Source organism: Pollachius pollachius (assembly GCF_949987615.1).
Source record: "Pollachius pollachius genome assembly, chromosome: 14".
In the NCBI taxonomy this organism is placed as follows: domain Eukaryota; kingdom Metazoa; phylum Chordata; class Actinopteri; order Gadiformes; family Gadidae; genus Pollachius; species Pollachius pollachius.
Genome location: NC_136947.1, coordinates 19,799,423 through 19,816,423, shown reverse-complemented (window position 1 = coordinate 19,816,423; position 17,001 = coordinate 19,799,423). Strand labels below are relative to the sequence as shown.

Sequence of the window (17,001 nt, the reverse complement as noted above, 5' to 3'; positions counted from 1 at the left end):
ACAGTGAAGATGAGCAGACACATAGGCATCGCACTGTGTCTGATGCTGCTCTCCTCTCAGACACCGACAGCCGGCACAGAACTCCCAAGCCACTGTCCAATCAACTGCCTGTGCTTCTCGGCCAATCAGGTGCTCTGCTCCGACCATCAGATGTCTTCGCTACCCAGGATCCTCTCAGGGGAGGTCAAGGAGGTCATCGTCATGACGACGCCCCTCATGTACCTCTTTGCCAACACTTTTCAAGGAAGCCCCCAGCTGGCCAAGCTGGTGTTCCTGAACAACGCCATACGGGACATCCACGCCAAGGCCTTCGATAGCCTGACTCAGTTAGAGGAGCTGGACCTCAGTGGGAACCCGTGGTTGGAACACCTGCTCCAGGGAACTTTCTCCAAGCAGGGCAACCTCACCAAGCTACAGCTCAACTTCAACAGGCTCAAAACTCTGCTGCCGGACACCTTCAGCTCGCTGAGGAGCCTGGAGACTCTGGAGTTGAAGGGCAACCTCATAGCCATCCTGCCCGGCTCTCTCTTCCGCAACCTGCAGCGTCTCATTTGCCTAGACTTGTCCCGCAATTGGCTGGAAGAAGTAAAGCGGGAAGATCTGGAAGCTTTGACTGAGCTCAGAACCCTCAAGCTGAATTACAACCTTCTTAGCCGTCTCTCTGTGGATACATTCCACAATGTGTCTCAACTGAAGGAGCTTCACCTAGAAGGGAACAGTTTAGCTGAGCTTCCTCGTGATGTCTTCTCGGTTCTCACCAAGTTAGAGGCGCTGAACCTCAGAGGAAACTTTCTCTCCAACTTCAGCTCGGACGTGTTTGGCAGCTTTCCCTCACGCTTGAAGGAGCTGTCGCTTAAGGGCAACGAGTTGATTGAGCTCTCCGGCTCTTCTTTTTATGGACTGACCTCCCTGACCTGCCTCACCTTGTCTAACAACCAGCTCTCCCAGCTTCCATCGGACCTGTTCCAGAACCTCACAACCCTGGAGAACCTGGACCTCTCCGAAAACCACCTCGCCTTGCTTCCGGAGGAGATCTTTAGCGACCTCCAAAGCGTCAAGGTGATCCAGCTGCAAAAGAACAACCTGACTGAGTTGGTGGCCAAGCTGTTCGCGGACCTGCCGATGCTGCGACAGCTGCACCTGTCAGACAACCGGCTCCAGACCCTCGCCCCGGGCCTCTTCACATCGCTCCACTCCCAACCCGTGGTCAGACTGCGTGGCAATCCCTGGCAGTGCGACTGCCATGGGTCATACCTGCACAACTGGATCCTCAACCACAGCCTGGACCCGGAGGAGCAGGACAAGGTGCTCTGCGGGGGCCCTGGGCCTCTGAGGGGTCGGACTATAGCCTCCATCGACAAGGAGCGTCTGGTGTGCCGTCTGCCCGAGAACAGGCTTATGGCAGATCCAGAGAATTGCGTTTTGCGCGCCTTCAACGGCACTGTTGTGGTAAACTGCAAGGTGGACCGGTGTTCTCCCCTTAGGGTGAAGGTACAGTTTGAGGCGCAGGATGGGACGTTGTATGAGGATGTTGTGCAGAGGCACTGGTCAGGGAATAAACAGTGCAACAACAATACAATACACAATAAGATGGAGACACCCTAGAAGTATTTCCTTTTCTCTGCACATTTTCATCATTGGTATGATGAAGCAAAATGTATCTGCTCCACGTGGATTTGTTCTATTCTCCTGCCAAACCCTGTGGCCCTGTGCTCATATTCAATATTTCAAATGAACTTTTACCTCAACAACTGACAGCCAGGAGATTATCAGTCTGTTTCTGGACACAGTTGGAAGATAAGAAAGGGTGGATGACCCCTTTTTTCATAAGGTTTAAGGTTCATTCTGCTATGTTGATGTAGACCAGGACATTCAGTAAAGGTTAATGATTTACTGGAGCATGGGCTGCAGTTAGGTTTGTTTCCACTAGATGCCTCTGGTTCTCTGTTGGTGTTCAGTGTTATGTCTGCCATCAGTCCACTCTCAGCTCTAAATTGAGCATATCAACAAAGAAGGACTTTTTCATTTTTCTACGCAGAATATTAAAGAGGCCCTCAGCAAAAGTCGAATGCATCTTGTTTCATTGGTTTCATGTTATTATTTCATAAAGTTGTATTCATGGGGGTAATCGCAACGTCAATCCATCTTAAATTGAGTTTGACTAAATTATTTTAAATCACATATATTTTGTGATGAAATTGAGGGATGGCGGCGATAATATAAAATAGCATAGAATAGAGGAATACAAAAAGTAAATAGGGGGGTGTGGGTGGGGGTTACAAAAGGGGACATGTCTCTTTCACTGAGGCTCCTTAACATTGATGGAGACAAACAGGGACAACCGAACGGGACTCCTCTTCACACCCGAGTGCCCCTGAATACCCACGAGGCAGAGAGAGAGACCTGGCAGAGCGGCAGGGTGAGGAGGGAAAGCCGGACACAGAGAGGCTCACAGATGGCAATACCTGAATGCAGCACTCTGACCCCACAGTTTATAAGGGTTAGAGGTCAGCCTCCTCCCTCCCTTGTCCGAACTGAATGACATCACAATTCCCACAACAACAGAAAAGTAGTAGTGGGCTCCTTCTAAAGGCTGGAGGGGCTGGTGTTATGTGGGAGCTAATCCTCACTTGAGTGAGACTATGGGCTGACCGGAGCACCTCGAGTGGAGAGACACGGCCATGGCTCTGCACCGGACACTAATGAGCTCAGAGCGCACGCTGACGGTGGATTCTGGATCTCTACTCAGGCCAGCTTTTAGACGCAGAAACAGAAAAACATAAATAAGAAAATTATTTTTACATTTGCTGTCAAATTGAAAATGTTTGGATTGAATTGGATGGAATTGGATTATATGTATATATATATATATATATATGTATATATATATATATATATATATAATAAGCAGTTATATATATTATATATATATAAGCAGTTCATATATATATTATTCTCTATTCATATTTAAAATTATATTCTACCTAATGCAACAGTATTGGAAAATCGAATTAAAGACAAATTGATTTCAAACACACTTCAATATCCAGGGACAATAATGAGTTTCGCCAACTCATGCCACATTATATTCATAATAATTGTGACGTAGCAATTTCTCAATGTGTGTTCTTACACACATCAATGTGTGTTCTTACACACATTGAGAAATGAATAACGTTTTCTCTTTTTATCCTCTCATCTCTTTGTGGTTCCTGCTTCACTCTGGCCCTCTCTGTTCCATCACTTAGCGTGTGTCAATCTGTCACATATCCATCACTGCCACGCACTCCTCGGATAGGCCCAGCATGGGGCCATAGGAGCAGCAGGCAGCGGCCTGGGACCAGTGCCCTGGGAGGAGGGTCCCCTCACCCCCTCCTCCACCCAGTTGGATCCCATCACTCCATCTCACTTAGCGGACAGTAATGGCACCGGCAACCGTACCTCTCCAAACACCCCCTTGCACTTCTACGATGGCGAGGGCAGGCCTCCGGTTCAGTGAGGGGGGTGGGGGAGTCAGGGCATTATCTAGGGGCGGCCACAGACAATGGCACAGAGGAAGACAAAGGTGGTGGAGATGATGTTGGTGATGGAGGCGGGGGGGGGGGGGGGTGATCAGTCCTGGGGTTCCCACAAAGTTGAGGAGAGACAGTGAGATTGGAGAGGATGGGGGGGGGGGGCGGACAGGGTTCAAGGGACAAAGGTCAAGGGTCATTAAGTATGTTCTGTCCAATGTAAGTTGAGGTTTGTATTTTTCTCCATAAATGCAAAGAGAAGAGTACCATCAGGCTGTGGTACAAAACCAATTTTGTGGAAAATGATCTGGGAAGTAATCATAGGAGTATTTGATGGTCTAAACAGCATTCGTTGATATTGCCCTAACTGCGTTCCTTTGTCTTAAACTGATTGTGCAGCTCCAGTGAGACGTGGATGGCAGCTAACACAGGATCCTATTCTCTCAAAGGTGTCTATTAGATCCCTTTAAGCTGAGGGGCTGGGACACATGCTCCACCATGCACGGTCCGCACGCCTCCCCAACACAAACAGGGTATTTTGCTCCAGAACAAAACCAGAGCAAAATGCTTGCAAACAAGGGCTCTATTTTTATTTCCCCAACACACAAACACAGACCCCTGGGTAACCACCTCCCTCCCCACTGCCGCTACCCCAGGGGAGTGCCTTAATTGGTGCTGCTGGACAAATTAAGAACAGTTGACCTGATGTGGGTGTTAAGTGCATCACCCAAATAGAGGTAATCTTGCTCTGGGGCTGAGTTTTGTCCAGTCTCCTCAGCCAATGCAGAACAACAAGGGCCAATAAGCTCCTTATCATCATATTACAATTATTGGGCCTAAAGCAGCGTCTACGGGGGCCCGGGGCCCCCTGGGATCCTCTGCTCGTAAATAGTGATCCTGGTTTTGTTGTCCTCCCAGATGGTCTCCAAGAGGCCTCAGAGGCAGGAGAAGAAGGCCTCATTGTAGTCGTCCTTGCTGTTTCAGCGAGGAGAGGGGGTTTTGTGAGAAACTTAGCATTCTGTTGTTTGGATAAAAGAAAGGGAAGACTGAACATGTTCTTCTACACTTGAACATTGAGGGTCCACTGTAGTTTGAATTATTGGAGGAGGGCTGGTTCAACGTTTGACCAATCCTACAGGTCGTGGCTCAAGCAGCAGTGTCATGTGAAGCCTTATCACAAAAGCCAAGAGCCCCTTTCAAAGAGAAACTTTGCTTAACGTTCACAGATATTGGAAGCTACACATCTTTAGAAAATGAAAAACAACGCAACAAATATCGACAAATATACTTTTTCACAAGCCTAACATCATTGTAACAACTCTGAGCGGTTGCATATTATCTGTTCTACCAGCTGTTGTGAACTATACAACTGATAACTAGAGAGCCTGCAATATAATGGATTAAATCTAATGGACCTCTTCAGTCTTCAACCCAAGGTGTTGGGAGCATATGGTCATAATGAGACCCCTCTCATGCTGAACCTCCTTTGAAGCTCCCCACATTAAGTCCCTGATGTAGTGCTGTGCTTACAGCACACAGGTCAACAGAGATAAATTTTAGTTTTTATAATGTTTTCCTGCTGTCTTGCTGCCACTAAATACCCCCCCGGAAATGACACTATAGAGCATCTAGTTTGCCTCTTCAAAAACAAGCACTTAAATCAAACGGGAGGAATTGGAAACTGGGAGGGGGTTGGAGGGCAAAGACGTGGCTCGCTGATATCGCCTCTCTCACACTTATTCTTAGGCTCTCTCTCTCTCTCTCCCTCTCTCTCTCTCCTCCTCTCTCTATCTCTCTCTCTCTCTCTCCCCCCCCCCCTCCGTCTCTCTCTCTCTCTCTCTCTCGCTCTCTCTCTTTCTCTGTCACTCTCTCCCCCTCTCTCTCTCGCTCTGACCGCCATGTGACAATGTGCCTGTCTCAACTGTTTACCAAAAAAACACCAACAACAACAACATAACAGGCCGTGAGTAAACAAAAGCTGAGGGGCCGGGCCCCCCGTCAGCGACAGCAGAAAGGGGGTTTCCGGTGTGTGTCAGAGGGGAGTGCGGCCCCCTCAGCGGTGGTTGTGCCTGAGGTGTCAAACGTCTTTGTGGGGTAAAGGGACATCCATCACAGGCCACACAGAAGAAGGATTTACCATTTCCGTGTTTTCCATTTCCTCTGGTGTAATGATGGGAACAAACGCACATGACTGTGGATGGGGGATGTGAGCTGCTGAGAGGCTGTATGAATGACGAACGCATGGGACACAAAAGAAAGTGGGGTTGATGGGGGTTGGGTACTCACTGCTAGCACGATACTTAGCAGAACATATTTCCTCCAGAATGATCCTCAGCGGTGGAGGTGGCTCCGTCTCAGGCCTCTTCACATGCACCATTGTTGCACCATACCGCGCTATCAGCAGCAGGAGAGGAGCAGGCAGCAACAGGAGAGGACGGCTGCAGCCTGCTCTGCTCCTCACAGCCCCCGCCCAGAGGACCAGGGCAGGGGGCTCCAGAGCTCTGCCATAAGCCTTTATGCCGGGACCTTTGGGAAGGGCTTAACAATAAGCCCTTACTACTTTTTTTGACTATGGTGAAAGTGACAGAGCAACCCCCCTCCATCCCCTGAACTATTAAACCTCTTCCTGGATAAACAAGGAGAAGGGCTTTTATAGAGATGGAGAGCGCCACAATGAGGGCGGCCATTGAGACATCGAGGGGCTGGCTTTTGTTTTTTGTACTGCGGAGGAGCTTCTCAAAGGCTCTACTTTGTCTTTTAACACTTATCACTGCCTCTCTCTCAGGCTCTCTCTCTCTATGTCTCTCTCTCTTTCTCCCCTCTTATCACTGGTAGACTCGGCCTCTCTCTCTGTCTCGCTCTCGCTCTCTCTCTCTCTATCTCTCTCTCTCTCTCTCACTTATCACTGTTAGACTTGGTCTCTCTCTCCCTCCAGCACCAAAACAGAGATGAGAGTTAATGGACTGGATCCTTCGCACAAAGGGAAACGTTTGATATATCTTATCTTGTATAGATAGCTAGAGTGCTACAGATTAATGCCTTGAAAATCATTTCCGTCTTTCGGTTACACAATTCTCTCTGAACATTCATTCATCCAAAACAACGTGTTGCTTGATTGATTCACTCAGACGAAAGAGAAAACGAGTTCCATTGAAGCCATGGACTCCTTTTCAGCTCCTTGGAAGGGAAGTGATTTATCTTAGCAGTAATTAAAATCATATTTAACAGAGGGAGGGGGGGCCTCAACGCTGAACAACTGAACCACAACAGACAACAACAACAACAACTTCGTACACACAACAGTGATGGAATGTGCGTTGCCATCGAGCTCGTCGGGCACCACGGTTTGATAGTATCAAAAGCAGTGTTGCCAGATTGGGCCCGATTTTCCTTCCCATTTGGCGACCTTGGCTGCAGGCTGCCAAAGCCAAAATCGGGACCAATTTGGCAACCCAGATCAAAAGGAGGCCCCTGGAGGCCCTCAGATGGCCAGGCAGGTGTGTGCAGCGGGCCCCGGGTTCAGAGCGGAGCGGCCTTGTCTCGCAGAGCTTGAATAAGGGGCACCTGTGACCTCTGACCCCCAACCCCTGTGGCTTGCTGCGGGACGACCGTGCTCGACAAACTCACACAACGGAATACACACAAACACACAACCTCAAACTGGGCAGCCACACACACCATACACATGTGCTGGGACAGACTCACACACACCCACTTAGCGGGAAACACACACTTAGCGGGAGGGGAAAGTTGAATGGAGCAAATCCTGTCACAAGGACATATTCCAATTGGTTTGGAGTTTGGAGGATTACATTATTTTTAATCGAATATATATATATATGTGTGTGTGTGTGTGTGTGGTCATGTGTACATGTTTGTGCAGTGCGTGCCCACCTGCAGTGTGTGTGTGTGTGTGTGTGTGTGTGCGTGTGTCTATGGACGCGTGTATGCAGAATGTGCATGCGTGTACATGTGTGTGTGGGGAAGGATTGTTTGGGACGAGCACACCTTTTGTCTTAAAGCTATAGGGTCGACCCCTTTGGAGAAACCAGTCAATGTGAGCTAGATCTAAAACCATCCCTTATTTCTACAGGCCCTCGTCCAAAGCTCCTCCCCATATACGTGTGACTTCAGCAGAGCCTTAGCAACAGCTCTGCCCTTTGGAAGACTCCTGACATGCCCAATGGGTCCGCACAGTGTCGGTAGAATAGACAGACAGGTAGGACATCCAATGGGAAGGGCTTATCACAGGGCTACAACCGACCCAGAGGACGTGATTCCTTCTATGTTCTGTCAGAGCATTTGATTTGATTGAATGATGTCAGGATTTAAAGACGGATTTCACAATTATGAGAAAGAACCTCCTAAATAAATGTCCTACCCTAGCTTTAATGCTAGAGTATGCTAATGCCTGTTGCTATGCACTGAGCTTGGAGGGTTCCTCTAATAGAACTCTAATACATCATTCCCTGTGTTACCAGTTAAACTAATGGGAGTGCTGAGAGGAATGTGATGGGAGATAATGCATCTAGGTTAATGGTGGCAACAATCGACTCAGAGGTTAAACCATCAATTAAGCTATTCGACAATTCTATGTTGAGATTCACAAATGTGGTGGGGGCAGTTGACCAAATTATTCAAAAGCTATTTTATTTTAACAGTGAAACAGTGAAAACAGTCAAAAAATATTGGAGAGCATTTTAAAGAGCTATTGTGGAAACAGTACAAGAATGGCTGGCTCTCAATGCAAAGATTTAGAACATGAATTTGTGTCAACATAATGTGTATAAACATCTGAAAAATCATTTACAAAACTTACAAAAGGTCTCGTCGTAATTGTCCTTCCAAAGATATTAAAGTCGTCTGTTAGTCTTTCACCAAGGCCTCCACACAGAGTCCGCCGTCCCAGGATGAGGCTCAACAGGTGACGTCGCCGCCGCATGCGCGGGTCGGCAGTTTGGCACGCTCAACGGCGCGAGGGCCGCGTTGGAGATGAGAAACGCGAACTGGCCGTCCGCCGCAGGCACGACCTGAAATCCACCGCACAGCTTCACCGCATCGGCGCAACTTAAGTTCATCGCAGACACACTTTTACATGGAATCCCATTCATCTGCTGTGGTACCGTGGTCCCTGGTAGCTGCAGCACAGTCTGTCCGAGGAGGCCGAGCGCCGACGCGGGGTGCGGCGGGTAGACGGTGCCCTGGCCGCCCCGCTGAGCGGGGACGTTCACGGCGTTGATCTGCGACACGCAGGCGGCCAGGTGGCCGAGGAGGTGCGTGCGCACATCCGCGCTCACTCCCTCGCAGGTGGACAGGAAGCGTGTGATCTCCCCCGCGCACTCGCTGAAGCCGGCCCGGTACTTCCCCAGGGAGGACGAGTCTGTGTTCACAGCCGCTGCAGAGGAGATGACGGATGTTAAATCACTAGTACTGACTGAAGCCCAACACACACCGGCGTTGAAGCGGTGCGTCAAAAAGAATGCCCCCATTATTTCCGACGTACTAGCCCACACCGGCGCCGGCTAGACACATGCCAGCGCTTGGCGCCGTGCCGCCCCACTAGGCTTCACGCCACTGTTCTATCCCCTAGTGTCGCCGCCCCTGAAAAAAAGTTTTTTTAAAGCTGTTTTGTAGGCCTACATCCCGGCTTGATACAAGTTCCTATACATATGGAGATGTTGATGCAGTAGATGAATAATTCCACAATGCAAACAGAATGAGCAATGACTGCAAATAAAGTGACTAAAACGTAAATAAAGTGCCCGACAATACATGAAGTAACTATGAAATAATGTGACAATCATTGTAAGCACAAACAGAGGATCATGGGCATCAGGGCCATGTATGTAGTCATAAAACAACTGGTATAACGTTATGGTAGCCTATACCGACTATGTTTGTTGATCTGATCACAACGGTGCTACAGAGCGACGCTTCCTATTGGTGCTAGGGGCAGCATTTGACTAGACATTTGACATTCCATGGAGGCATATCATAAACATTAAAGACGATGAGATGTGGGTCTGAAACAATACATATTTCTGTAATCTCAACTTCTGCTACTTTTTTTTACAATTTTTTTTTAATCTTATTACTTTATCTTGTATTGTTGCTGCTATGTGGCTTTGGAGGAACCAAGCCTAATACGTTTACTCTTGTTTACCTGTACAATAAGATGTAATAAAAGTTACTGTCATTCAGATTCAGATTCTGAGGTCCCATTGGCGTGTTGTGCATTCCCCAGTGACAATCCCACCTGTGATCTGGAGGCGCTGCAGGCCTCGGAGGTGCTTCACGGTCATCTCCAGGATGTCCGCCTTCTCCAGCTTGGAGTGCCTCGAGCTCTAAGAGTCGAAGAATAACAGGCTACACATTACATTTAATTGTATACACGATTATAAAAGCAGGGAAGCTGGTTTATACTGGTATACTGCCAATCAACCAATCAGATGGCTGATCGTCCTCCTTACGTCTTTCTTCAGCGCGTCCAGGATGAGCGACTTCAGGTGGCCCAGGCTCTCGTTGATGCGTGCGCGTCTCCTCTTCTCCATGATGGGTTTGGAGGACTTGACATAGAAAAAAAAAGTGAAGCTCAGCATATGTCATTGATTGAAACAGCATATGAGCCTGCTCAAAAAATAGTGCATTGTCTAAGGGAACCACTTAATGAACATGGGCCCACCTTTCTGCTCTCGGAGAAAGACCGGAGAAGTTTACCGGGTGTTGCGTTGCCGCTTGAGGGAGAAGTAGCGACGGAGGAGGGCGACGATCTCTCCGGAGTATTGGCGGGCATCCTCAGATGTTGTTGTGCGCACGCTTTGAATAACACAAATCTTTTCTGTTTCTCCCAAGAAAGTTCATGCATGCATATATCCTGTCACCATATGCCTCCAGCCGGTATCAACTCCAACTCTGCCCCTGTCTCTGTGCTGACGTTTAGAAATAGCGGTTCTGTTTTGGGCTGTCGTCCTACGTACCCCGAGATATCAGTGTGCTGCTTTGACTCGAGTCCTTATTTATGGGCGCCGTCTGCACGCGAGTGGCTCGTGTTAAAGTCCTCTGAAAGGCGCGTCTTAAAGCGACCCTCCATCACCTCCTGCCAATGAGCGCGCGGCGCAGTGCTGGGGAAGTGGAGGGCTCGTGCGAGGCGGCCGCTCATTGGCTAATGTCCAGGGTCATTCATTTGCTCGCTGACGAATTGTAAGCATGGCGCTTCAAATAAATATCTCCGAATAGAATGAATTCGTCTCATGAGATTATTCAAAAGTTGGGTGAATAAATATACAACTGCTTTCTTTTTTATGCAAATGCTGCATTGGGCAGGTGGAATGCTTGCGCTTGATGCGGCGTGTGAGAGAGTTAGTGTTTTTGTGTTTCCTCACTGAACGCCTTAACACGATGAGGTCTGAGGAGACCTCCCATGATCTGATCTCCCTGTGGTATCAATCCTCATGACACACTCCGGGCAGGACTTCAGCCACACGGAGACCCGAGCACAACTGACCTTAGATATAAAGGTTTATTTATTTATTTAGAAGTTTATTTAGAAGTTTATTGAGTAGGGACAAATACATCGAACATTGTTTCATGTAAAATATATAAAATAGATGCCATGCATACAGGTTTCTAGTCAAGACTATTTTGCAAACCCTTTACCTGGTTAGGCCTTAACTAAAAGTTGCACTAAAAGTTACTCAAGCAAAGTTAAACACAATACACATGTTAAAATACGAAACACATTAAATACAGGACATATAAGGACAAAAATAAGGACAACGATTAATGTGTGTGTGTGTGTGTGTGTGTGTGTGTGTGTGTGTGTGTGTGTGTGTGTGTGTGTGTGTGTGTGTGTGTGTGTGTGTGCGTGTGTGCGTGTGTGTGTGTGCGTGCGTGTGCGTGTGTGTGTGTTGGAATCGATTTCGTAAAAAATGTTTTAATTGTAAACATATATACAAAATCATGTTTAATTATGAATTGCAGACAAAAATCAAAAACAGAATTAGCATGAAACTCACAGAGACAGAGACACAGCTGATAATAAAATAGATAATTTGTTGTGGGTCTGTCTTTAAATAACAAGGATGCAAATATGAATAAAGTAGGCTTTTAAGTAAGAGATTTTCCTATGAGTGCATATATTTTTATATAATCGATGACGAGGCCAGGCGTTAAATGTTTAGGCTTAACAGACACCTTAATATCTCCTGTCTGGGTCTGAGATGGCATCCTGAACGCCCTCTGCTATGGGTTCATTAGTGGCCCCAACACCAATCCTCCTTCATATACCCATAAGGCTCAGAGACCTCAGAAGTGAAGTGACCCCAGAAGTCTGCAGGTCAGCGGAGTGGCTCTGTCACAGGCCTCTAGTTACATTTTACATTTAGGGCATTTAGCAGACGCTTTTATCCAAAGCGTTCCCCAATCCTTCTCTGTGTGACTTTAAAGACAATATTGATCATTAATGTTGGATGAGAGCCGAGTTCAGACATTTGTCTTCTACAGCGTTGCCAGATTGGGACATATCTTCCAGAACAATTTGACAACCCAGGCTGCAGCGTGCTGCACCAGTCGATCCAAATGGAAGCTCAGGGTCAGGGTCAATACAGCACCTAGTAGACATAAGAGAGAGACGTTAACTTCAATCTGAGGACAAATCCATCAATAAGAGGGAAAATATCTGACCCTCAAACCCTCTTTTTCGAAAGCCACTTCCAGTGAGTTCAGATACAGCTAATCAAGGAGAAGGTTAGGCTTCAGACGTCGAAGATCGAACCCTAACTCTTTCAGTTGGGAGTGGGACCCCCTGGCCCCAATACGCTATCCTAGAACCGCAGCAAGGAACATTGGTCCCAGCAGGTTGTCCTGCTGGCTCCCTGACCCTTCTCCAGGAGGAGAACAGTAATGACACCTGTGGCGTCACCATACCAGGCCCCATATCACCCCAGTGTTCATCCTATCAGACCCAGGGGAGGCAGTGCGAACACGCCTGCTGGGCCAGATGGGGAGGTGTTGGACAAACGGAGGGGATCACTTAAACTTCTCATCCAAGGGCCGTCACTCGCTGCTCCATCCTCCCTCTCCCTCTCTCTGAGGGAGGGAGAGGTAGAGGAAAGGGAGGGGATGGGCCAGGGTCTTCCATAGCAACTCCCAGCCCCTGGGCCCACCCGCCTTTTGTCCCCCTCCCCAACAGCAGTTTCTGCTCCAGAGGCCTTAGACAAGGGCCCCATTAATTGCGGGCCTGTGTGGAATACACAGGGGACAATGGGCCCGACAGAGTGTCCAGCCCCCAGACAAGGCTGGAAACAAGTGGTACAGGAATGGGCCAGAATGGAATCGTCCTGGCTGATGTCACTGAATACATTTACCTACCTCAGAGCACATTCACTCACACGCTTTGTTTTATTTTGGACGAAAAAAAAAGACGGAGTGTGGAGGAGGGGTATCAATGGAGGGGACGGGGGGTGGTGGATGTGGTGGTAGCAGGGGGTGTTGGGCGGGGAAGGGGGTGATGGATGAGGAGGATGGGAAATAACTGGTTGCTGTGGTGATGCGCTGAATCCAAAATATTGGTTGAATTTAGTGGAGGCCGTGATGTAGAAAAAGAAAGGAAGGGTTGGAGTGCGTGCGATTAAAAACGGCGTCGGAGCAGAGATGAGATGGAGAGCGAAAAAAACAAAGGTTTGTTTTCTGTTGCGTTTTATCCACGCCTGTTTATACGGCAATGAGACTGAATGGACAAAGGCCGGGGTGGTGGTGGGGGAGAGATTAGCGGACTCATCCAGGCTCATGTTTGTCAACAACAACCTGAGCGGGTTTCAAGTCAGCTTAATTCCGAGTCAGTTGAAGCAAGCGGGAGGGATGCTCTGTACCACCGAGCTAAATGCGGAGGAGACGCAACCATAGCAACCGGTATTTCTCTTTTTAGTTCCTAGGAGCAAAACAACTTGCCATCTGTCACCTAAGGCTGCTTTCTTTCTTAAGGAGTCTGCATTTAGACCTTGCACCCAGTGGCAAAGGCAATGAGACTGAAGTCTTATTGACTGGAGTCCCTTTGAAAGGGACCCCAGCCATCATCGCCTTATCCCTCATCAAGTTGAAGAAGAAGGAAAAAAACGGTTTAAGAATTTCTAAAAGAGGCCTCACGTTTAATTTTTAAAACCCAGACATGAAAGTGTTTCTAAACCACATTCAGCAGCCAAAAGTCTTTAAAGGCCTCGTTAACATGTAGATTATATGCATTTGGGTGTATTGTCAAAGTATCTAAGTGTATTTACATGTTAATATGCTCAGGGATACCCTGGTCCTGAAAAGGTAGCGGGGGGAGGCGGGTGAGGCGGGTGAGGCGGGTGAGGCGGTTGAGCTGTGAAGTCTGTCCCTGTGCACCATGGGAATGTAGTTTCTTTGTGCCATCGAGGTTCAAACGCATTCCATTTAGGCCATGGATATTACCAGACACAACGACCTGTTGATTTTGGGGAGTTTAAACCTGAAGCTTTGAGAAGGGTTCGAATAATCATGAATAAAAATGAATGTGTTCAATGAATATACACCAAATAAATATATTATTCAGTTGATGAGATATATTTAAGTTTGGATTAAATCCTAAACACAATGCAGTGGTTTCTGTTCTCCCCTGTATATTGTTGTCCAGCCCACTCCTCAGAAGACCCCTTGAGATGGTCCAGCGTGCGCAGCTTATCTCCCACCATATATCTCAGTCCATATCCACGAGTGTGTTTGCCCTGGGATTTATGAATGTGAAGATGGCCCATTATCGCCACTCAAGATGCCTCACCAGACCACCGTTTTGGCCACTCTAGTGAGTGAAAGCAGCCCGGGAGATGGCCTTTCAGCACTCAAGGAGCTCTGGCTGAGTTCCCTTCACTCATGAGATCAGCCTCACTCGGGAGCCCGTCCCTGCTCTTTTCTGGGTGGTGTCCTGAGGGATGGCTGCTCCTTGTCCCAGGGGCCTGCCTCCTTCACCTGCCGGCTTAGCTGCTCATCACTTATGCACATAATCCCTGGTCAGGGCATGCGATGCACCAGCCGGGGCCCCGAAAGCCTTCGCACATGCTTGCTGGGTGGCTCCTGGGTGGCCATGGCAACGCTCATCTTCTCATGACAGTTACTGCTTAGGCCTCAGCTGTGGCCCTAAGTCTCTCTCTCTCTCCCTCTCTCTCACTCTCACTCTCTCTCCGTCTCTCTCTCTCTCTCTCTCTCTCTCTCGCTCTCTCTTTCTCTTGCTCTCTTGGATGTCATTTTCTGTCTTCCAAAAGACACCAGCGTTTGTTTCTATATCTATAGGACCCTCTCTCCTTCTTTTTTCTTCTCTCCCAGGCGGTTCCCATGCCTCCCTCCCCTGAACCAAGAGCCTCCCCCCAAAGTCCTCCCAGGCCGCGGGGCCCGGGGCCCGACCAGCCTCCAGTCACACGGACCGCACCGTCGTCACACTCAGATCCCAGGATTAAACATATCATATCTGAGAGAGTTGTGGACAAACGACGGGGGAGACGGAGGAGAAACCAAGGCCCTGACCTTATTGTGAGTCTGCGCTGTAAAATAAGATTGTGAGATACACTTGCAACCGTCCATTCAGCTTGGTCCCTCTAGGCCTCTAAGTGCAGATCGTCTTACCCCCCCACCCTCCCATTTGTTTAATGCAGGGATGTGGGTCTTACAGGGGTGGGGGGGGGGGGGGGGGGGGGTCAGAGCACGGGAGTGTGGGGTCCCTGTGGGAGAAGAAGGAAGACAAGCCCGCGGCGTCGTGTAGCAGCCACACTAACAAGTGTCACAGTGATATGAGGCGGTGCCCCCCCCCCCCCCCCCCTGCTCCCCCACCCCCCTATGTGAACCTCCATGCGGGAGGCGGCCCCGTCCCGGCCCCTGCCACCTCCGCACAAGGCCCTCCATTGACTTCTAACCTGTCGAGGGACCGCCGCGGACAAAGAGCGGCGGGGCGGGGCCCGTCCCTTCGACAAGCCTGTGAACAAATGCTAACACGGCTGCAACTGTCCACCCCCTGAATCACTGGATTTATTGACCAACCACAGTGCCCATTCAGGCGGCTGGGAGACGCCATAAAGGGGGGGGGGAGAAGAAGAACAAGAAGGGACAGGGATGCCATAAAGGGGTGGAGGACGGAGATGAGCTGGGGGGACAGGAGAAGGACAAGGAGCAGGAGGAGGTGGAGGAGCGCTGGCTTTGTGTCCGTCTGCCGCTCCCAGACCTCAGCAGGCCGTCCAGCAGACATGGCCTCCTTTGTGTCGTCCGTAGAATGAGGCAGACCGCAAGTGAGCATCAGGTCGGCCTGCAGTTCAGACTATCAATTACCGGTGGCCCCCGGTGTTAAAAGTGGCCCCCGGCATTGCTCACCTCTGTAGAAGAGGGGTTTGTGACTTTTAGGTGCTATGGAGGAGCGTGTGTGTGTATGTGTGTACATTTATGGTTCTGTGTGTCTGTGTGTGTCAGTTTGTGTGTGTGTGTGTGTGTGCGTGCGTGTGCGCGTGTGTGTGTGTGCTCAGAGGTTACGTACACACTGGATGTAGCCTATATTTACTTTGGGTTATGCGTAATTGGGACTAATTTAGATGTAATGTAAGGTGAATGATTTGATTTGATGGGATTCAGCAGAAGGTATAGGTCTCTTGACCGGGATGCCTACAGGTCAAGCTGCGGACCATGCAACCCTCCCGTAGGTTCCAGAGAGCCTGGGAGTGGGCCGGTTCTTATTAAATGTCACACTTACTGATCATTGTGACACCGTGCTGTCTCCCTGGTGTGTGTGAGCAGGACCTCAAGGCTTAGCGGAGTCTTCGTCGTAAGCTAAGGCAAAGCAAACAGAATGTTTCCACAGACACAAACATTGAAAACACCACTCTAACAAAAACGTATCGAAGTGTAAGGAAAGAAATCTGGGAGGCGGAGGGGGAGGGAGTGGGTGCAAGTGAAGTCCAACGTGTTTGAAATGCAGGAAGTCTGAGCACAAGCTTGATAGAAGGCCTCATGGCCTCGCGGCCCACTGTGAGAAATAAAGGCTGTGTGCTTTGGCCTCTTCAGGTCCCCCCAGCAGCAGCCCATCTGTTTCATGGCTGCTCCAAAGCAACAGCACAGCACACACAAGCCCCCATATCTCTTTGTCCAGGGGGCAACACTATCCTGCAGACGACATCGCAAACACGCCCGGGCCTTGTGTACGATCTGCTGCCGCTGCTGCTCGTGTTTACCCAAAAGATGATCCGCAGAGAGAGAGGAGGAAGACATGAGCACATGAATTCATGACTCCTCCTCATCCTCATCATGAATATTCCCAAACAAGCTTCTTCCCAGATTTGTGGGAGATCCCTTTCACTGGTGCTAGGAGTTCGGACCCCTTCCCCCCTCATTCAAAGCGCCCCCCCACCTCTAAATCCACCCATTCACTGGGCCTTATAGTCCCTGATCTCCACATGAAATGATACCCCTCTTTCTCCTCCACTCTGGTGGCTTTAAG

The 17,001-nt window shown here is 49.1% G+C and overlaps 2 protein-coding genes across 2 annotated transcripts; one reads left to right on the top strand and one right to left on the bottom strand.

The window, feature by feature from the left end:
• Nucleotides 1-9: 9 nt before the first annotated feature.
• On the top strand, nucleotides 10-1,605 carry LOC307085695 (uncharacterized protein; the record flags this gene model as incomplete). The annotated part of the gene is made up of 1 exon (XM_079750561.1): nucleotides 10-1,605. The coding sequence occupies one exon, from the start codon at nucleotides 10-12 to the stop codon at nucleotides 1,603-1,605; it is 1,596 nt and encodes a 531-aa protein (XP_079606687.1).
• A 6,781-nt stretch (nucleotides 1,606-8,386) lies between these two features.
• On the bottom strand, nucleotides 8,387-10,377 carry LOC307085530 (transcription factor HES-1-B-like; the record flags this gene model as incomplete). The annotated part of the gene is made up of 4 exons (XM_079750347.1): nucleotides 8,387-8,907; nucleotides 9,769-9,856; nucleotides 9,983-10,078; nucleotides 10,195-10,377. 4 exons carry the CDS (start codon nucleotides 10,375-10,377, stop codon nucleotides 8,387-8,389), a joined length of 888 nt encoding a protein of 295 aa, XP_079606473.1.
• Nucleotides 10,378-17,001: the final 6,624 nt, after the last annotated feature.